Source organism: Lissotriton helveticus, chromosome 12, assembly GCF_964261635.1.
Source record: "Lissotriton helveticus chromosome 12, aLisHel1.1, whole genome shotgun sequence".
NCBI lineage: Eukaryota > Metazoa > Chordata > Amphibia > Caudata > Salamandridae > Lissotriton > Lissotriton helveticus.
In genome coordinates, this window is record NC_136073.1 from 618,248,622 (window position 1) to 618,271,797 (window position 23,176).

The 23,176-nt window shown below is 46.1% G+C and overlaps 1 protein-coding gene across 3 annotated transcripts in view; it reads right to left on the reverse strand.

The window, feature by feature from the left end:
* Nucleotides 1-2,014: 2,014 nt before the first annotated feature.
* The window catches only part of LOC144797569 (SLAM family member 9-like), a 782,823-nt gene continuing 761,661 nt past the window's right edge, over nucleotides 2,015-23,176 (reverse strand). For 2 of the 3 annotated variants that reach the window (XM_078668220.1, XM_078668218.1), the window contains one exon: nucleotides 2,323-3,611. In XM_078668220.1, the coding sequence (XP_078524346.1) occupies nucleotides 3,516-3,611 (96 nt within the window). In that variant the 3' untranslated portion in view covers nucleotides 2,323-3,515. Of the gene's footprint in view, nucleotides 3,612-23,176 lie in introns of all 3 variants that reach the window. The other variant, XM_078668219.1, reaches the window with a different exon arrangement.

Genomic DNA, 23,176 nt, shown 5'->3' on the forward strand with positions numbered 1-23,176 from the left:
CGGATATCCCATCCGCCAAAACATGAATCCCATTCTAAACTACTGGATTTATATTTCTGCAAAAGGGATATCCGTCACCTTTGTGATGGAATAATCCTTCCACCATGATCTAAATTAGACCCTTAATGCTAAAACAGGACCCTGACTCATTGAGCATGGCCCTGGAGAAAACAAAAAAGTGATGCGTTGAATGCTTGAATTAATATCAGCCACTGGTATTCACTCAATCTACATTCCATTCCATCGTTTTTTGCCATATGCAAACCAGCACTGGTTCTACTCCAATAGGAACAGCCCAACCTAAACTGTCAAGCGAGGTACCCTCTGAATGGCAATACAAGCAACCAGAGTTTCGGTTTTGTCTTATTTGACCTTTATCAAGAAGGGGCAGCTGTGTACTTTGGAACAGTGAGAAAAGCGCACACTTATGAGCATACTTATCGCACTTCGAGCATTGCACTGAGGAAAACAAAAAAGCGTTGTGTGGAATGCTTGAATTATTCTTAGCCATTGGTAATTACCCAGGCTGCATTTCTAGCAGTTGTTTTATTGCCCACCATGACTCCTCGGACATTAGTCAAAATGGCCATGGTCCTGCTCATGTGGGTGAAACTGATGGCCAGGAATGCAACCCGAGCTATTACCAGTGACTGGGATCATTTCACGCCTTCCTTCCAACAACTTCTTGCTGTAGTAGATGTCCTAAATATGAAGGGTATACCCAGGCAAGGGGGTCCGGCTTATTGTGCCACAGACCTAAAGATAAATGTCGAATATGAGGCCTAAGTAGTCCTGGGGTTGCCTGCAGTGGATCTGGCCTGGACCGTTCCTTTTGGAGAAAACCACTACTAATTTGCAAATGGCTAATCTCTGTCAAGAGTGACAAAGTGGGAAATAGCAATGGACTGGAAAGTGCAAGTTCTATAAGTACATTCACATCTGGAGGGGACCAAGCCAGGCCATTCAGGCTAGGCTGTTCCTACAAGAGTATGACCACAGCTATTTAATTATGGCAGGTTTCTGTTTAGAGAGGAAATCCATCCAACCATCACATCTTTGGTGTTCCTTGAGCATAGCTAGCAGCAAAACAGCTACTGGGCACATGAGTAGAAGCTAGAAGCCAGCCTGACAGTGCCATTATGTCTAATGTTGTAAGTTCAGAAAGAATCTAGGGCCTCATTTATGAGGCCTTGCGTGAGTTTTGCGCTTTTGATGCGTCACTTTTTGTGACGCATCGGCGGCGTAAAACTTGCCTCCTGATGTGCACTATTTACAAAGTGACGCATCTAAGCAGATGCGTCACTTTGTAAACCCCTGCGCTGCATTATACCTGCGTCAGATATAATGTATGCAAAGGGGGCGTTCACACGCAGAAAGCCTCGTAATAGTGACGCAGTGAAATCTATGAGATTTCACTGCGTCACTTTTAGGACGCTGTTGCCTCACAGCAGGCGTAAGACTGACGCAAGCCCTTTCACATGGGGCTTTCCCCATGTGAAAGGACGCATTGCTGGAGTTGCGTCACTTTTGTGACACACCCCAGCAATGCGTGACTTTTGCGCTTACAGATACGTCAGAAATACTGACGTATCTGTAACTCCTTGCGACAAGATGCGTCATATTATAAATGTGACGCATCAATCATGTCGCGGGAGAGCGCAGTGAAAAGTGACGCATCGCTGTTTTCACGCAGCGATGCGTCACTTTTCATAAATAAGGCCCCAGGAGTTTGGCAAACCTTTTGTGACACAGTACAAACACTGGGAACAAACAATTAAGCATGAACACTCTCTCTGACCAACTGAGTGTGATTTGGGGGAAACTGAGAAATTTGACCGTGTGCTTTAACATACCAATACAGTGATCCACAATGGCATTAAAACAAACATAAGGCCATGGTCACCAAGCAGCTTTGCAAAAATTAATTTAAGGTTGAATACTAAGGAAAAGCTATCTTCCTGAAATAACCAGTGTCAGTGGGCCTGAGAGATATAAACTCGGACTCAAACGGTTCGCTCAACGCCATACATTTTCAAAGCAAACATTCACATTGCAGCAGATAATGGTATCATCATAGAAAGAGAGCACGGGCACCAATCCCAAAAGTCCCACCAAACAAAGGAACCTAGATCATTACAATTCATGTTCTTAATTTTCTACAAATATTTGTAGTCCTCGGTTGATTTGAAAGTCCAGTGCTGGCTAGGGTGGATATCTAATAATTATGCGGAGAAAGTATTCTACGTGGCAAAGAATGTGATCTATTTTTTGAATCACCAAAATGTTTGGACTTGAGAATACATCAGGAGACAGTCAATATTCAATAATAAACATAAGTTTAAATCACAAAATGTACAACATCCTAGAAAACATTGATCTGCATAAAGATAGTTCATTGTCCTGGTGGGAGGGGGGTAGGGGAAGGAGGACTGTGTGACATGGAGGGGGGAGCACCTATGTTTTATTGTTACCATCCTGTTTTCCACCGGGAGATGGAACCAGTTACCTTAAACCAATTAAAACAATAAAATGTGTTCTAAAAAGAAAATAATTTGCAACAGTTTAACATTTGGAGGGTACTAACTAAATCCAAGTGCATATTTCCTATTTTACAGCTTTCTCTGATGGTAACCAGGGTTCAGATATTAAATTCAATGTCCCAGAATCCATATTGAAGAATCATTTCTCGCTAGGAATTTCCATTGAGCTCCAGACAGCTGATCGCCAGTCCCAGACTCTATCCTCGACTTCCCTTCTCTGGTCGAGGATGAACTGTCACAGGGTCATGCCCTGGGCTATTTTTTTGGTTATTGCAGGTCACAGTCATCCACTGTAAACACTTGATGGTAAATAGCCGCTCTCTGTTCCTTAGAATATTTGTTGATTCAACCCCAGAAACACACAACTCTTGTCTGCAATGGGCAGTGCAGATAGGCGGTATAGGAGCAAGCTATGCAGGGGGCATGCTGGGGGTCAGAGTGTGTCAGCATTAAGGCAGATGGGGTTATATGGCTTTCATAATACCCCTCCTCTCCTACTGATCAGTTTGAACCTGTCAAAATGGAGTGAATTGTGCTGACATTTGAAGTGCAAAGCACAAAGTGGACATAAGAGGCTTCAATAAATGCATGTTTACCACTTTAGAATTCTGAGTGACTTCATAGACATTATGAGCTTCACCCGTATTAAGTATAATATTCACAGACTGTGGTAGCAAATATCCAGTAAGTTGATACTTACCCATACACAGCTGAACACATTCTGTGCAGCCAAGGTGAAGGGCAGATTAGTTTCATTTTGAACGACTAAAACCAATAGCCGGCAGTTCTCTTGGCCAACAGAGGTTTATGATAGCCAGAAGCATCAAATATGACTTTATGAATGAAAGTGAATTATAATTGCAAAAGAGTGACACGGTATGTGGGATTCTGTTTAATAGCACCCTGCTCATGTGAAATTGTTTTTTCTTCCCAGCAGAAGAATTCCCAGATTTTCAATGAGAGTATGTGTTGCTTCTATTCAGCAGCAGGTCGGTTGTTTCCCCGTATGATTTGATTGTACGGCGGTGCAGGGTTCTCATTCATAAGTTTCTTCTTTTCATCCCTGTTGTTCTGCACAGGAAACATGTACATTTTCATTTTAGGCATCAGAGTAAACAAAAAATGAATTACAATTTGAGTACATATTATTACAGAGGCGACGGTATAAAATATGTTCTATGTAGGAAAATTCCAGTCTGAATGATATAAAAGATATGCGAACTAAATAAAATATATATTTTCAATGTCTTTCAGTTTCTGTTTCATGTCCACAAGATTCATTCAACATGAGATAGTCAGAGTCTCACATCGACCGAGTATTAAAATTAACATATGTTTCCATTTTGTGTAATTGCTAGACAAAAATTATTAAAAGGCCAAATTAAAAAGAACATTTGTCAAGCACGACAATAAATCAAACTTGAGGTAAGTGCACACAGTATATGGGGAGACAGTGTGAACAACGCAGTCATTACATCGCAGTACCTTTACAACGCGGTTGTTACAATGACTGTGTTGTTAGAACGCGATGCCTTTACAACGCAAGTCATTAGATCGACTTGCTGTAGGGGGCGCTCTAACCTAAGGAATAGTATAATTTACTATTCCAACACCTTCCCCTCTGTTGGGCAGGCTGGAGTTACAATAGTAAATTATACTATTCCTAAGTCCAGTGCGCCCCCTATAGCAAGTCGATCTAATGACTTGCGCTGTAAAGGTATTGTGTTCTAACAATACAGCCATTGTAACGACCGCGTTGTAAAGGAACGCGATTTAAAAGCATGCAATGTAACATGCTATATTCAGTATATGGAGCATGCAGTCCGAAACAAGGCAACAAAGATAACGATATTAAATATCGGGGGTGTTTTACATAGCTGGGGTCATGGTCCTGCTATGTGCCGGTGACCACCCTCTTTTCTTGCGCCTGGTGTAGACTGGGGTCGCATATCTGATTGCACAAAAATGCAGTATCTTTGGTAGTATTAGCTCCCTCCTCAGTTAGCACGTGCTGGGTAGAATGCAGCAGCTAAATACCAACCCTATAGTTTAAGTTTGTTGTTATATTCTAATATTCCGACGCTGTCAGTGAGTCGGGTCTCTTGCATCACGGCAGGCTAATTATGCCTTACATGAGATAAGTTCTGCAAAACGTATAATGAGTGGTGTAGTGGCCACTGCAGTTTTGAATTGTGCTCTCGGTTATGATCTCGCGCAATTACACTAAGGTACCCCCAGTTACTTCGAGGCCTAAGAGGAGGGGGAAGGGAAATAGATACAAAATAGAACAACCTCTTATCAGGCCTATCTGATTTGAAAAATGGCAATAACTCTAATCACAGTGTTCATTATCTAGCATAGATACACAAGAGAGGAATTTAACTTTTATTTACATTGTAATTATTTATCGAAGAACGTTTTTTTGTATATTTAGTTTTTTTATGTTTTCACACTTTTTTTGATATAATAGAAAATATTTTTTCATTGATAAACACATTACATAAAACATATTCACAAAATTATTTCAAAAAAGGAGAAAGACATTCCTTCACTTTTCCAAGCATGAAATGATATTTCAAAAGCCCCCAAAGAAAAAATGAAAATATTATTAACATTCCATCATTCATCCATTCTCACCTTTCATTCCTCTCATACATACCAATTATACTGTACAAACAAATTTACAAAGAAACCACATCTGAATGAGAATCTTACTACAATAATTCTATTTTTCTTATATCAAAGCATTCCATACACAGAAATAAATTCATCACTTTGGTTTTGAATTTTCATTTTCTTTGGCGTGATTCTTAGGTGGAGCTAACAGATGTGTGTTGCTGGCCTACGCACGTTTCGGTGAACAGAAGATTGTTATCACCTTCTTCAGGGCCAATAAAGTACATATTCCATCTTTAAAATTTGTCTGGGGGCTTCTATATGTCGTAAAAGGCGCAAGAGGCTTGCTTTCATATTCCACAGTGTGTCCACACTGATATTTGGAGACACTAGACTCAGATAAAATTAAGGTCTTCTACACAATGGGATCCCAAATTGACGATGTTACATTCAACATTAATTGTCCTAATATGAGAGGGTGATGTAACTTCCAACTGCGACCTAAATACAAAATCAGGATTTAGTATTATTTCATAGTCTTTTACATCTATTCATCTTTGCCTATTTGGAAACTTTTGCAAATTTTTTATCGCAAAGAGCTAATCCAAGTTTAGGGTTTCTGCTGTCGTCTGTTACTTCCCAAGACAAAATTGCCCGCAAAAAAAAAAAGAAGGTTATGATCTCCACATTATCTTTGTTTGTATTACAGAGATGATTTATTCTAAGAACCCGAGTAGAAACTAGCCCCCAGATGCATCAAGCATCCATTTTGCAATTCCTTATTAGCGAAAAATAGGGAATCGCTAATAAGGAATAGCAAAATGCTATGCAAGAAGAACTCGCTCAAAAAAATAGCGATTTCTTAAAATTCCTTAATTGCGAGTCGCAATTAAGGAATACCTCCCCATTCATTCCTACGGGCCTAGAGGCCAATAGGAATGAACTGGGAGACATTCTCAATTTGGGAATCGCAATTAGCGAATCGCAAATTGAGAATGCAATTTCAAGGGTGCAGGGGTGTCCAAAGGACACCCTGTTGCACCCCTGAAATTGATCTGTGCACATGTTGCGCACACACATGCCCTTAGGGCATGTGTGTGCGCAACATGAAACTTTGAAAAATGCACAAAAGTGCATTTTTCAAAGTTTTTGCAAATTACCATGAAGTTAAACTTCATGGTAATTTGCTACTCCTATTAGCGAAATCGCTAATCTTTTTACTTTTATGCATTGCATTTAAGGAATCTCAATTTGAGATTCCTTAAATGCAAGTAATCAGAATTTAGCGAATTCTTAATTTGCAATATTTGCATTTGGGATGATGCATCCCAAATGCAAAAATACCGGTCGCAAAGTGGCAGATTCTGAGAATCTGCCTCTTTGCGAGCGGATATTACCTTGATGCATCTGGGCCTAGATCCCCTAGGATCAAGAGGAGTAACATGAATACAGGTATTTGTGTTTTCATTGTATGTAAGTGGAATTACTAAACTCATTATTTTGGGAAAGTTACTTTGCATGGATTGAGTATAACTGAGATTTTTTAACACTTTATTGTCGATATTGGACAGGCATGTTTTGAGATACCTTATTACATATTTAAAGTTTTGTTTTTTCACAAATTTATGTTTTTTAGGGGTGGGATCATGTGATTTCTAGAAATGTTAAGCTTTAAAAGAACTAACAAGAATACACATTGCCCATATGCATTGGTGAGATGTGACCACCAAGTTCGAATTGCTATAATTCACCATTAATTTAGTGAGTCATTGAATAGGGACAATTAAGAAGAATGTTTTGTATAGCCATAACTAAAGGCTAGTTTTGTTCTCTACACCTCTCTTTTAGGCTGTCTTGCTTTTTAAATACGATTGGATTTCACACATGAATCCTCAAAGCTAAATAAGGATCGTAAATCACATTGGAGGAATGTTAGTGCTATTGAATGGAATTTGCGAATATTGCGGCGATGTTAAATGTGATGTGTTCTAATTTTTATCTGCATTCTCAGGTATGTTCATGCTAAGATTTTATGTAAAATAAGGAAAACTGTGAATTATAATATTGATCTAGGGGACTAATGGACCAATTGTGAGGCATAATAATATTAAACGTGCCTCTGTGGCAATGCAACACAGTATTATTAATAGCCCTTTGAATGTCCATCTATGTTTTTCCTTACTAAAGACGATAGTCATCCTGTAAAATGGTGATTACAGATGATTATAGATATTAATGTGTGCTTTCCTTTGTCATTGTGGATTTATATAAATTTTCTTTGTATCATGTTTTTCCCAAATCATATTATAGGATAGCAATGCTAGAATTGTATATTCTGTTTGGATATTTTTTGCTTATTGGTTTTGTCTGGTTTATGTACATTTATAAGGGATTTCTGTTCATAATTTGTAAACACTGTTTTTTTTATATATATTTGAGCCCTAAAGAAGTCCGTATGAGGAAGAAACACATTGGAGATTATAAATTTTAAGGAATTGAAAAAAGAATAAAGAATTTTCATAACAACAAGCAAAAACTTACCAGTGTTTCTCTTATTTTTGTTTGGGAAGATCTTGATACACTGTTTACTTGATGTTGAGCTTCTAAAATTTGTGGATTACTAACAAGTTCCACCTACAAGATATGTTAATTTGAGGTCTGGCCCACCCCTTGTTTGATGTGTCATAGTGGTATTTGTGAAATGAAGTGCTACTAATCCCCATTAGTCGCATCCCCCTGGGCACACCATTGGTTTCTTTAAAAAAACGGACTCCAAAACTTGTTTATGTTAGGTTGCTGAAATGTTTTTTCATTATTGATATAATTTTTGTTAATTCATTCCTGAATTTTTTCATGATTTTAACATGGAATTATAATCATTCCAATCATCTTTTCCAAAATATATAGTATTGATTTGTTGCTCCACTCCTATGCATTTTGGGCCGAAAGCCCTTCTTCAGGGAGCATCTCTGCAAGTCAAAAAACCATAACACAAATGTTTGTACTTTGCACAAACTGCATATGCATTATTATTAAATGCTATACCTTATACATCATGGTGTGCAGTGCCAATCATGCGATGTTTGTGTATCCCATTGTGAAACACTGAGGTCATTAGTGGGTGAAAACCAACGTGGTTTGTCATGCATTCTATCTAATCTATAGAAATGAATGTGACTGAACTTACATAATTTGAGTTCAATTCTGTGCGTCTAAAAAGAAAAAACACAAACATTTAATATGCTCTTCACGGAACTTCCGTTAAAAATATTGCTACCTGTGTCATTTGGTCGATAAAAACAACTTACATCTATCCGGTTTTTAATCTCGGAGAGAAAACTTCTTAGTTCGTGCGAGCGCGAGCCAGCGCGGGCCCGTGAGAACGAAGAAGTTTCCTCTCCGAGATTAAAAACCAGATAGAAGTAAATTGTTTTTATCGACCAAATGACACCGGTAGCAATATTTCGAATGGAAGTTCCGTGAAGAGCATATTAAATGTTCGTGTTTTTTCTTTTTAATAAAGATAATATTTTAATGTGTTCTGCTGCACAAGACACAAATAATAATCATGTAACAACTTGCTATCTACATGGGATGACAATGGAAAGAATACTCTGGGATCCATATTTCAACCTTTATGCACAAAAGGTGACAAATCATAGGAGATGATATGGCGCTGTCTACCTATTAATGGTGACCCACTGCCTATACCTAGGAGTATTGTCGGGCATGTGGGCCTCAGGTACCATACCTCCATCACTCAGGTACACTAAGGTAACCTCAGATAAACCGCCCTACTCCTACTGCGACTATCTTTTCCCCAGCGGCAACACTGGCCAACCCCTACAACTGCCTACCAGAGGGGGGCTGCGCCCTCTTGGAGCACTTAGCATCTTCCTATGCATGCCCCATACTGGAAGCACTAGTAGAACTTAGAGACACACTTAGCAGTATTGTTGCCCGCAAAACCTTTCTTTTGGTGGCAAGATTAGGATTGGGCCCATTTCCCTTGCAAACTGTTTTGGGGGCCTTGGGAGAACTCCTTTTTGTTTTTATCTCCCCCTCCTTCTTCTGGTGGGAACCCTGACCACACATTTGGGAGTCCTTCTCAGATGCCTTCTTGGACTCCTGGGTACTAACCCAGATGTCCACCTACTCAGCATGCTTCCTGGGATCATTCAACTTTTTATCCACCAGGTGTTTGCGCAGCTCTGTAAAAAAACATTGAGCATGGGCTCCCTCAGAATGAGGTTGTACAGACCATCATAATCATTCACTTTGCTGCACCTCACCTAGCCATTCAGTCCCTTACTAGAGTAATCTAAGGCGTTCATCCAAGACTGATTTGGAAGCTTATGGTTGTCCTCACACTGGGCTCTCCCTTAGTGGATAGAGGACCTCCCGCCTCTGGGATCTTCTGCTCAGGTCAAGCAGCCATGTCATCCTCCTTTCCCAGATTAAGTCCTCCTCATCCTAATGGCTTCCTCATTGGCATAGAGGGCTTTCTGAAGACCCAGGTTTTGGCTTCTTTCTTGCATGAACCCCTTCTCCTTGCAGGGTTTCTGCAGCTCAGCACTGCTGAGATTATCCACATTGAGTCTCTCCACTTCCATGGGATGAGGCAAAGAGATAGGAAACTTGGGGGCATATTACCAAGCCCCTTTAGCCACCGCAACGTCACTTTTGGTGACGTTGTGGTGGCGATAGGGTCAGTGCGCTATTACCAAGGCAGCGTTAAACCACATAACCTGGCTAAAAGCCACGTTAAGTGGCTTAATGCTGCCTTGGTAATAGGGCCCCTTTCACGCTAAAATAATGTCCCTTCCTGTAAATAAACAAACCTTTTTTTTATTGCCATTTTGTAACTTACATGTGTGCTGCATGAAGCAGCACACATGTAAGTTACAAAATGGCATCTTAGGTTTTTTTATGTACAGGAAGGGACACCTCCCTGTACATAAACACACCTCCCTGCTCATAGACACCCTTGCACTCTGGTCAAGTTGTGAGATTTAGTGCCATTGCAGGGGGAAATGCCAGGCTGCACCATATCCTTCGTAATATGGTGCAGCCTGGCGCTTCCGAAGTGGCGATGGGAGGCATTAAGCCAAGATGGCTAACAACTCTCACCGCCACTTCCTAGATAATATGCCCCCTAGTTCCAGAAAAAAGAAAAGATAGCCAATCAGCAAACTAGGGTGAATTTAAAAAGGCTTGAATTGGTCTTAAATTATTTTTATGGGATGGTAGTGTAACCCAAAATCACTGTATGGTACTGCACAGACACAAGTCCAAATCCTCACTGCTGATCACCAGTGTTTGAAAAGTGGTTGCTGGTTGAGTGGGGTAAACTCCCACTTAATCAGAAACCACAGTCCTTGTTAAGATACAGTCACAAGCAAACTCCAAATGAACCTGCTCTCAACCCCTTGGTAGCTTGGCATAGAGTAACCAGGCTTAACTTAGAGGCAATGTGTAAAGTATTTTTGTAGCACTTCAAACAGTAACAGAGTGAAAACATACCACAAAAGGATCCCACACCAAAGGGTCGATTCCGATTCGGGAAAAACCACTCCGAATAGCCGTATGGAGCGTTTTTCCCATACGAATCGTTCCCTGCAACCTCCCCCTAACGTACGATGAAGTACGATTCATACCAGGAGCAGGACTCCGTACGGATCGTACAAAGACCGTACGACTCTAATCGCCGCACGATTCTCCCTCGGAACCCGCTGTACGCGACATACGTACGGTTCGAAGCAGGTTTTCCCGACCCAGCAAGTACGATTTGTGTCGGGTACGTACCGTACAACGCTTTTTTTTACGGGAGCCCAAAACATCCGGAGAAGCACAGTACGCCTCGAAACAGGCACGGAAGGCCCCCCCCGGGTACGGTGCGTACAACCCATGTCTGCAGGGGTACGGTGCATACCCCTGCGATCATAGGGTGTACGCACCATACCCACGATAGTGGGGTGTACGCACCGTACCCCATGATCACAGCGTGTACGGTGCATGCACCCTGCGATCATGGGGTACAGTGCGTATACCCCATGATCACAGGGGTACGCACCGTACCCCTGCGATCATGGGGTGAACGCACCGTACGGTGTGTATGTGATTGTGTGGTTGTCCGTACGAATCGCCCTTACCTGACGTGGACCGTACGAATCGCGTCCTCATACCCCGGTCCAGATCGTACTCGTCGGGTCGTACGAATCGTACGGTTCACTGTGAGGGTCCGTGTCATACGGTTTCAGCCTTGCAATTCATACGGTTCGCGACGATTCGGACGGATTGACGAGATACGGATAGTACTACGCGATTCGGACGGACGTGTACGATTCGAACGTAGAGGGCTCCGGATACGATTCGGACGGACGCTTTTTTGCCCGAATCGGAATCGGCCCCCAGATGTAGAAAAATAGATTAATCTTAAATAAATAAAATGACCAAAATTACAACATTTCAATTAGTAGAAATTGGTGATATCCATCTTTAAAGATTCCAGTTAAAATTGCAGCCAAAAGAACAAAGCACCAAATGTGGAAACCTGGTCACAAGTTCACTCCGACCGCAATGGAGCGTGGTCTTCCTACACAGACCCAGTTTGGTCGGCTGAAAAAGAGTACTATAAATCCTCATTTGCAGACCGTGGTGAGGTCCTGCATCAAAGATGCGTCATGCAGTAGAGGGAATGCGTCAGTTCCAAGGAGCTGCCAAGCTGCGATGTGAGGTGCTGCGTCATCGTTGTGGATCACATCAATGAGGGCTTACGATGCAAAGTTTGGTGTCGAGAATGAGTTGCGCTGTTGAGGTTACACGTCGGTTCTGAGGATCTATGAGACTGTAATGCAAAAAACTGCATTGTCACCAAGGCGGCCTCTGGCAAGAAAGTTGTGATGTGAGGGCCTGCACCAGGGAAGTTTGTACAGCGGTGGTTTGAAATGCGGGCTGCGAGATCGATACTGTGTCTTTGAGCTGAGAGATTCCTTACAGCAGAAGCAAAGTGTCTGTTCTGCACAGGGTTGTGCTGCGCAGCAGAGAAGATGCTTTGGTTCTGCTGGATTCACCGATGGGCTGGAAGAGCACCTCCAGCCCCACTTCCAAGTGTCCACTACTGAGGTGGCACCACTTGGCAGGGTAGGACTCACAGTTAGCAGAGTCAAGATGCTGGAGTTGAGGTTTTTGTAGCCTTCTGTTCCTGAGGCTCTCTTCAGCAGGCCAGCCAAAAAGCCCTGTGTGCCACTCTGGGGTCTTGGGTTCCAAAGCTACAGGTCTAGTCCTTCTCATCCTGGCAAGAGGGCAACAGCAGCAGGTCTGCACAGCAGGGCAGCACTCATTCAGAGCAGCAGTCTAGCAGTGTGGCAGTCCTTTCAGCACCCAGCAGTCTTTATTCCTGGCATATTATCCACAGGTCCAAAAGGTTACTGAAGGGTTGGTGTTTGAAGTCCAATATTTATACCTGCACCTTCTTTTGAAACGGGAGAAGCTTCTAGAGGTTTTCCATTGATGTGCACATGCTTCCTGCCTTCCTTGCCCTGGCATCCAAATAACTCCAGGGGAGGGACATTCCTTTCTGTGGAGGCAGAACCCAGCCTATTCAAGTGCAAGTAGGGCTGTGCACAGCTGTACACTCCCATCCTCCTACGGATGACCCATCCACACACACACCTAAGCTCTCTATTGTGTGTGGCTGTCTAGGAGGAATACACAAAGCCCAACTGTCAGCTACATCCAGTCAAGTGACCCACAGGCAGACTGTAGGTACTAAACGGCAAAAGCAGGAAAATGCCATATTTTTCGAAAGTGGCATTTTCAAATTGCAATTTCAAATCGGACTTTACCATAAGAAAGAATTTTTCATTACAGTTTCAAAGGCGCCAAACAAGAACTGATTACCTGTTGCCATTTGAAAGTTACAACTTATTAAATGTAATAAGGTAACTCCAATTTTAGTAGTGAAACACAAACGTAAGAGTTTTTCACTACCAGGACATGAAAAAAGTAAAAGTCTATGTCCTCATTTTTAAATGCACTCTGTGCTGTGCAGGGTTTCACTAGGGCTACTGCCTGGTCAAAATAGCAGTTTAAAACTGCACACACAAGCTGGAATGGCAGACCTAAGACATGTTTAAAGGGCTACTTTACTTAAATTAAGTAGGTGGCTGTTGGAAAGTGGATAATTAGAAGTGGTAAATATTTAGCTGTCACTGGCAATAAGGCCACTAACACAGTCTTGGGTTCAGAACAGGCCTCAGAAAATTATTCCCATGCTCACCTCTTGGTAGCTTGGCTGCGAGCAGGTAGGCTTAACTTCAGAGACAGGTATGTAAAGCATTTAAGCATTTAAAAACACCCATGCAGTAAATAATTAAGACACAACTCACAATAAAATTCAAACACCAATTTATAAAAATAAAAGATATTTATATCTTTAAAATGAAACCAAAAGAAACACAATCCAATGTAGGGAACCAGAGACATCTGGTCGTGCTAGACCAGTAGAAAGTCAAAGTTTCAGGCCGACTGCGAGGGAGCCCTGCATGACAACCCCTCGCAGTAGTCCTTGGCCAAAGTTTTTACCTTCTGACTTAGAAGCCTTTCTTGTAGCTTTTTCTGCCGTGGTCCCTCGAAGCTCTCGACCAGTCCGGATTCTTTTAGGGTTCGCCTGCTTGCCTTGCGACGAGCTCCCAGTCAAACTATGGACATCAGACCTCTGGAGTTTTCTAGCAGGACTAACCAGGGATCCAGGCCAACTCGCAGTTGAAGGTGGATAGCTTGACTCTCGCAGTTGGTCCCGGGCAAGTCTTTTTCCTTCGGACTTAGAAACTTTTGCAGAGCTTTTTCTCCCGGTGTTCCTTGATGCTCTTCACTAGGCCGGATTTGGTGAGGGTTTGCCAGCTTGGGTATTGATCAGCTTCAGGTCAAACCCTGGAAGTCAGACCGCCGGAACTTTTCAGCAGGACGAACCTGGAAAGCAGGCCGCCTTGCAGTTGAGGATTGTCGGCTTAGCTGGCCAGGTCGACTTGTATCAATTATGGAGCTTTTTTCCAAAGTTCCCCAAACGTCTGGGATTTCTTCTTGAAGCTCCCCTAAGGGTCTCAAAATGTCCAAAACTTACTCCAAGGGTCTGGAAGCTCCAAGATGGTCCTTGAAAGTTTTGGACTTCATTTCCCACAATCCCATTGGACAAATCTACTAGAAGCACTCCAGGCTGGGGGGCGCTAGGTGGCGCCAAACCAAGATGGCCGCACTGGTGTGAGGCTCTCGCCAGACCGAGCACTTTCACACAATCCTACATCATCCTGCCAAGAGAAAACGGCCTGAATTTTATCCCACCTTGTTCCCGACACCTAGACGAACTCAGCGGTGCCTGGCTTGTCTTCTACAGATGGCGGGAACTGGTGTTCCGGAGAAACTATCCTTGAGCGGACTCGGGCGCTGGAGAGGAAGCTTGCGGTTGGCGGATCGGCCAACCAGGAAAGTCCGATGCTGTCAGGCCTGCACGCAACGGCCGAAACGTCTCTCCCGCTCCGAGATCCAGAGCGCGCCCCGACACTTGGGCGCTATCGCCAGAGGTACATCCCTGCTCGCGGGAGAGGTATGTGTGGCCCAGCTGCCCCCCCCCACTGCCAGAAGCGGGACTGTTCGACGGGGGTCCCAGAGCGCGCTGCTCCCCCCCGGGGCCTCACCATCCTGCTGACCCCCCCGGTGCGCGGCGGGTCCCGAAGTCGGCCGTAGCCGCGCCCGCTGCAGCGCGCCGGGGCATCCAACTTGCGGTCATACTGCGGCTGCATCGCCAGCACCTTCCCGAGGCACGGGCACAGTCTGCACTCCAGGCCGCGGCTGGCGGCCTACCACCTCGAGTCCGAGTGAAGCCACCTACACTCCGGCGCATCCACGGGGCTCTGCACATTACTGCCTGCGCCTCCAAGTACCCTCGCTGTGCGCACCCCACGAGCCAGCCCCCGCTGACCCTCTACTACACCCGCCTGGAACTGGGGCCCATCTGGCCTATTTCTTCATAGAAGTGCCCTCCTCATCTAACCAGCTTGGAGCACCTACACCATCCTTACTGGATCACCGGGGTCCAGCCCCTTATTTGCAGGTCAGCCTCCCTACTGCATCCAGCTGACCCGGTCTGGACAATACCGCGTGGAGCCGGCACCGAGTGGGGGCTGGGGACCGCGTGCGTCCGTCTCGCACTCTTTGTGGGCCCTGAGGAACACGTGACGTTCGCGCCAACCGCCGGCCCAGCTCCCCCGTAACCTAAAGTGCGCCCAGAAAACGGGCTCTTTTGCACCTGCCACCCACCAGTTTCAGCTAGCCCTACTGCTGTCCTCGTCCTGCGCCCTGGCTTCCTCCTCAGCCGCGATATCGCGGACTCCTCGGCGCGACATGGGCCGCAGCGACGCAAGACAGTCCAAAATCCCCTTTGAGTCCAAAAAAGCGTCCAAAACGCCGTCGGAAAGGGCGGACAGCCCTACCGACTCAGCACCCCAGGAAGAGGAATGGAAAACACTCCTTTGGGCATGAGACAGAGCCTTTCCTCAATTGATGCCAAAATAGACACCATCAATACACGCATGGACAGCGTCGTAGCGAAGCTTGAACACCATGACACTCGCATCAAAGAGACGGAGGACAGGATCTCCGTGCTGGAGGATGGCGCTACTTCCAATGCCAGACAAGTCACACAGATGGACAGACTACTAAAAATAATAGCGGACAAGAACGAGGATTTAGAAGCGAGGTCCCGATGCAACAACGTCCGCGTCCTTGGCCTTGCAGAATCCACCAACACCGGAAAGATGGAGATTTTCATAGAAAACCTTATGGTGGAGTTATTTGGGAAAGAATCCTGCTCTCCGCGCCTCATAGTGGAGAGAGCTCATAGATCTCTCGCTGCCCGACCCCCTCCTGGTGCCTCGCCACGACCCATAGTCGCCCGCTTCCTCAACTACAGGGACAGAGACGCGGTGCTTCGCCGGGCAAGGGAGATTGGCACAGTTACTTATGGCAACGCGACGCTCTCCTTCTTCCCTGACTTCACCCCTTCAGTCCAAGAAGCCAGGCGCAAATTTGCAGGGGTGAAGAAGAAACTCCAATCCCAGGAAATTCCATATGCCATGCTATATCCAGCCAAACTGAGGATAGCACACCAGGGCACACAACATTTTTTTCAAAACCCTCAGCAGGTGGAGGACTTCCTTAAGCACCACAAAAAAGACCGCGCCAGAGATGAAACGGAGTCACGACGCTCGAGGGCACAGTCCCCAATGTCTCAACAGGAGTAACGTGCTGGGATGCCATCCTGATCATGATGATGCTGACCGCTGAACATAGTAAGGCCGGACTCTGCATTTCACGGTGAGGTACATGTACTGCTTTAAATCTCACTGGACTATGATTACGAAAGTGCTCGGTCACCCACCTCTGTCCCGCTCATGACTGCTAGGTCTAGGCCTGGCCTCTAGTGGGTGAAAGTAAGGAGGTGGATGGCAGGTCTGGCGCCCCTGGATCTCCGTCCCCAATGAGTGATCCCCTACAAACCTTTGTCCTTTTTTTAGTTTTGGGGTTGTTAACAGCAGGGAGGGGGGGTGGGAGAACTAGATGCCCGGCCAGTTGGGGTTGCCGGTGTGGGTGGGGACACAATCCGCTTGCATACTGAGACAGCGAACGAGCTAACCACACAGTGTATGCACAACACGTCTCATGCTGCAACAGTACTGCATCACTGGCCTGTTGGGGTTGCCTGGGATGTTGGGTACATTACTTGATTTAGATCTGACAGCGTAGCCGCTGCGGATATTACTGGGAAAGCGGGGAACTCTGAGACTGGGCTGCTATGCGAAAGTATTGGTTTTGTTACTATTGTCTGTTTACTGCTGTATGCTACATACATATGCCACATTTTCCTTTTACGATTGGGATGGGAGACGTAACTGACTCGCAGCCAGCCCTGCAATTCCAACTTGTAGCATGGAATGTGCGTGGGTTGAATGACCCGAGGAAAAAGCGACAGATCCTGGGGTATTTGGATAGACAGAGAGTATCTGTTGCAATGTTACAAGAAACTCACCTGGTGCCGACTGCGACCCCCTTATTTGCTTCCTGATGGGCCACGTGCCGGGTGTTCTCATCGTATTCGAATTACTCTAGAGGGGTCACGATTCTGGTCAAAAGAGGCATGGGATTTACCCCGTTCGGTACTGAAATGGACTCCAATGGCAGATACTGCATGGTTTGGGGGAAGCTACACTCACACACGGTCCTATTCGCCTGCTACTATGGCCCCAACACAGACGATCCGTCTGCACTCCTCACCATGTGGGGCAAGATACAAACCCTGGGCATATCCCACATAATCTTGGGTGGGGACTTTAACACTGCACTAAAACCTGCAATGGACAGATCACACCCACATTCTACCCATTATACACACACACAACGCGATTTACTGGGTATAGTTGAAGATCATCACCTGACTGACACATGGAGGCATTCGCACCCTTCTCTTAGACAGGGCACACACTTCTCCGCAGTCCACTCCACTTGGGCGTGCATTGATTATGTCTTCATCTCCGCTGGTCTCACCCCATGGCTTGTCAAGACACAACACCTTGCCCGCACCTTCTCAGATCACTTGCCAGTCCTCCTAGCCCTGCGCATTCCCCTAGACGTTTCCCCATACCTGAATTGGTGCATCAATCCCGCGCTCTTAACTGATTCAGCCTTTAAAGCTGACCTAGAGCAGGACATAACAGAATTTTTTGACCCTAATGTCAATTCAGTCTCCAGTCTCACTACTGTCTGGGAGGCATTTAAGGTCACCGTGCGAGGCTGGTGCATTTCCAAAGGGGGAGGGGTCCTCAAATCCCTGCGCGGTGACTTGCGGAAACTAGAGGCCGAAATAGGCATACTTGAGCATGAAATTTCACTAGGGTCAGGGGGACACATAGTTCAAGCTCAGCTGTGAGAAAAAATTAATGAATATACTGAGGCTGCGGATAAAGAATGCAAATTTTTGGGGAAGCCCTTTACAGCACGTAGATACGGAGAAGGCGACAGACCGGGCAGAGCGCTCGCTTCTGCAGTTAGACCACCTAGACACAACAATTATGTCACCACACTACTCGATAATCACAATATGCCCCAGAGGGACCTCCCGGGGCAACTCTGGGTCCTAACGGATCACTACACTGCACTCTACACCTCCCACAGACAAGCACCGCTTGACCTACCCACCTATCTTGACGACACCGCAATAGCTTGGCTTGGTCCGACCCAACAGAAGTTTTTACACCTGGAAATAGAGGTGGATGAAATTAAAGACGCTATTATGTCCATGAAATCGGGCAAGGCCCCAGGCTCGGATGGCCTGCCGATAGATTTTTATAAAACCTTTCTACACCTACTGGCCTCAATTCTAAAAAGTGTATACTATTCGGCCCTGGAAGAGGGCATCTTACCAACTAGTATGCGGGAAGCCCTGATTGCTTCCCTGTTAAAGCCGGGTAAACCACCGGAGCACTGTGATTCGTACAGACCTCTTTCATTGTTAAATACTGACGTCAAAATACTAGCAAAAGTCTTGGCGACCCGCCTGAACCTATTGAAGGAGCGCCTGGTCCTACCGGACCAGGCAGGCTTCGTCCCGAACCGTGCCACCTCCCACAACCTCCGTACCCTTCAGGCAGTGCTACAGGATATAGAACCCAAATGTGAAGAAGCCGCGGTTTTCCTCAACGCCACAAAGGCATTCGATTCCCTGGAGTGGGACTACCTCCTGGCACTTCTGGAATGCATGGGCACCCCCTTTAATTTTATAGAGTGGATCCGCCTACTATACCATAAGCCGCATGCTGCGGTCCTATTGAATGGAGCCCGCTCACAACCTTTTGTGATTCGTAGAGGCACTCGGCAGGGGTGCCCTCTCTCCCCTGTCCTCTTTGCAATAGCAATTGAGCCTCTAGCGGCCAAACTCAGGCAGCACCACAATCACCGCTCCCTCATCTACCCGGAAAGGCAACTACTCATATCAATGTACGCTGATGATATGACACTCTATATTCACAAGCCACAAGAAAACTTGAACCCTATCTTACGCGAGGTCACCAAATTTGGCACCATCGCGGGAATACAGATAAACTGGGCAAAGCCGGCCCTGTTCCCTCTTACGGACAAGACCCTGCAGTTCCCTCTTGACTACCCGCTGCTATGGGAAAACGAAGAACTAAAATATTTGGGGATCAATATCACTAGAAATCGGGAGACCCTTATTTGTGCTAATTACGGTACTGTCCTAGATAGCATCACTAGATGGATCCGCCTCCCTTTGTCTATGGCAGGACGTATTTCCCTAATCAAGATGGTGGTACTCCCTAAGATGTTATACCTCTTTACCAATATACCATACAGCCCAGGAGCACACTTCTTCCGGGCCCTTGATTCCCAGTTGTCTAGACTCATATGGGGAGGGAAACAGGCCAGAGTTAGGCTAAAAACTCTTATGCTCCCCTACCACCAGGGCGGATTCGATGTGCCAAATTTTCACCTTTACAATGACTGTGCGCAGGGCCATTTTGCCATGTACTGCCGTGTACTGGCTTCACCCCCCTCCCTTTATGGCCCACCTGGCTGTGGAAGATGGATACATGAGACCCGAAAGACCATCAGGCTACCTCTATTCGGAAACCCGGGTAACTGACCGTGACCCCACAACAGTGGACTGCACGGTGCAAGCGTGGCGCAGGATAACGACGCGTATGGGCATTGCCATTTTATACTCCCCTCGCATGGTATTAGCACACGACCCTAGACTAAGCGTTGCCCGCGAAGAAATAGGTCGCAAAATGCTCACTAAATTGACACTGCACACGTGGGGAGATCTGTACATACAGGGCCGATTCCGGACGGCGGCGCAATTCTTTGGGGCGCATGCACCCTCTGTCATGGACACATTCCTTTACACAAGATTGCGACAGAATATTCGGGCGGTCACCCCTGACTTCCCGAATGAACCGGAAACCGTGTCTCCATTACATGCTCTTCTACACACTGATACTCCGTCACATGTCGTCTCCATGCTGTACAAACACGCGTATGCGGCCTCCGACCCCCCACCTCTCAGAGCTAGGCGAGATTGGGATGCAGACCTCGATGCCCCTCTCTCGGATGAACAATGGGGGGAAAGCTGCTCACACACGAGTGCAGTAACTGGCAATGCTCGCCTCCGTCTGGTACATTTTAAATTCTTGCTCCGACTTTACCATACACCCGCCAAATTGTGCCGTTTCGGTTTACGAGCGGATGACCGTTGCCTTCGATGCAGGAGAATTGATGCTGACTTCATTCACCTAGCTTGGACGTGCCCGGCTGTGGCATCGTACTGGGTGGAGGTTTTTAAAGCTATGTCTGATATGGTAGGAGTGGCAATCGTACTGGGACTTTCTTCTTTGGCGCTTAGGAATCACCGTAAATTCTTCGTGCTAGGATTCTTACTGGCAAAACGCCACTTGGCCTGCAGGTGGGGACGGGGTCGCGCCCCCAAATTCAAGACTTGGCTCTCTACTATGTCTACTTGGCAGGACCAACTTCACAATTACGCTGACCTATTGCCCCACAAAATGCGTCCCAAGGACCTATGGGGACCACTCACTGCTTACCTTCTCCAAACTCAAGATGACGACTCTGAAGGGTCGGTCCCGCAAGTGACACCGGTTCGAGCTTAGCTCACAAACACACCCGGACGTGAGCCTGGCCCTTGATTAGTTGGCCCTGTTAGGCCTCCTTCTCCTCCCCCCTCCCCCTCCCCCAGACCCTGACCTACCCACCACCACACTGCTAACATAACTGGTTACCAGGGGCCTGTCGGGGGGTTCAGGGCACAGCCACAGTAGCAACTTCAAGGATTACTCTGGGTCAGTAGTACGCCCACACAGAATGCTTAGGGGCTTGTTGGTCACTCTCCCATCACTCTCAGGACACGTACCCACGAGTTCACACACAGCGTAATACATGGCATACACACAAGCAGCGCACTTTTCAGCAAGCGGCTGCAGATCCAGATTATACTCAATCCATCCCCACTACGGTTCAAATTCGACATTCAGCTGTAGAGCACTCTTAATCCGCTTCCAGTCTATTCCAATGTGGAGAACACTCCACCCACTTGCTCTGCCCCGTAAATTCCCCTATATCACATACCATGTATGGTGGCCACAGTGGGGGAAGGGACTAGACACATTGGTTTTCCTCAGTTTCACTCTCAGTTTTCGAAGGGGGGGGGGACACAAAAAGAGACCTCAACTGTTCAGTGTTTATTTTTAGATTTGTTATGGGATTTACTTGCAAGATGACAAGTCATGTTACAGCTTTTATCATTTTACAACGCGGCCGGCCCGTATGGGTTGTAGGCGACATGCTGTGTTAACTGATTACGCCTCTCCACGTTGTTCATTGCAGTTTTGACACTACACGCAATTGCTGCCGGCCTGCCATTCAGGGTTGTAGGCATAAAGCTGTGTATTAACCTTTTGCACCTAATAAAGGTCTTGGAAAAGAAAAAAAAAAAGCACTCCAGGCTGGGGATTCTTGGTGCTGATGATCCAGGTGAGCTCTGTTAACCTGTAGCTTGCAGGGAGTGCACTCTTCAGTCCTCTTGAAGCATGTTTGAACCATAGGGCTGTAGTTCAAAATTGTGCAGCAGGCTCAGTAGGTGAGAGTGAAGGTGCTGGTTGGTGCAAATCAAACTTCCAGCATGGAACCTTCTTCTTCTTGTTTCAAGCAGCAGATCTGAAAAGGCTCTGTCCCTCTCAGATACATAGTCTGTGTTTTCTGGGGTCAAACAGGAGGGCACTCCAGTCCATTGAGTTGCAGGACAAAACCAGACCCCAGAGCATGACCATTCCCTCCAAAGTGTGGCACAATTGTGTCCCAAAAGCACTATTCATCCAAAATTCAATATGGCTGTAGTCTCAGCAGAGAGGCAAGAGGTAGCTAAACCAACCTCCAGGATGGCTCATCTCTATAGTCTCCCTCCCCCCTGGCATCTGCACATTCCTTCCTTAAGGCTGCCATCTGGCAGGGTTCAGGGGGCATGGGTGTAACTGGACCTCACTTATTCTGCCTGTCCCCTCCTTCCTTTGAATATCATGGTTTACGACTCCTCCCCCTTGCTCTGGCATTCCTGTGCAGCAGAACCCTCTCCTCCCAGGATGGCTCCTCACCTCAGGTGCCACGAATCACTTCATCAAAGCAGCCGGGCTAATTGAGTAGACAGGCACTCTGACACTCTACACACCTTCACTTCCTCTTCTTTCAGCCCAACCGCTTTTAATTTACATCACTCAGCGGTGGGCGCCATCTTGAGTGAGGAAGGTGAGGTCAGCGCTCAAGTCGGGCCGGCCTCCCGCCCTCCCACTGTATTTAGACGTGCCCTTCCCAGCGCTCCCTGCCTTACAGAAGCTCTCCCTAGTGAGGGGAACTGGGGCTGCGAGCTGCTGAAGAGCTAGGACAAATCGCGATCTCAGGCGCTTTGTTTTTAGCCTTTCAACAAAAAATTAGGAGCGTTTTTAATGTTTTATAATTCCGCCGTATTTTTACTTTGGGGGCTGTTATATTAAGGGGAATTGAGTAGACAGGCACTCTGACACTCTACACACCTTCACTTCCTCTTCTTTCAGCCCAACCGCTTTTAATTTACATCACTCGGCGGTGGGCGCCATCTTGAGTGAGGAAGGTGAGGTCAGCGCTCAAGTCGGGCCGGCCTCCCGCCCTCCCACTGTATTTAGACATGCCCTTCCCAGCGCTCCCTGCCTTACAGAAGCTCTCCCTAGTGAGGGGAACTGGGGCTGCGAGCTGCTGAAGAGCTAGGACAAATCGCGATCTCAGGCGCTTTGTTTTTAGCCTTTCTACAAAAAATTTGGAGCGTTTTTAATGTTTTATAATTCCGCCGTATTTTTACTTTGGGGGCTGTTATATTAAGGGGAATTGAGTAGACAGGCACTCTGACA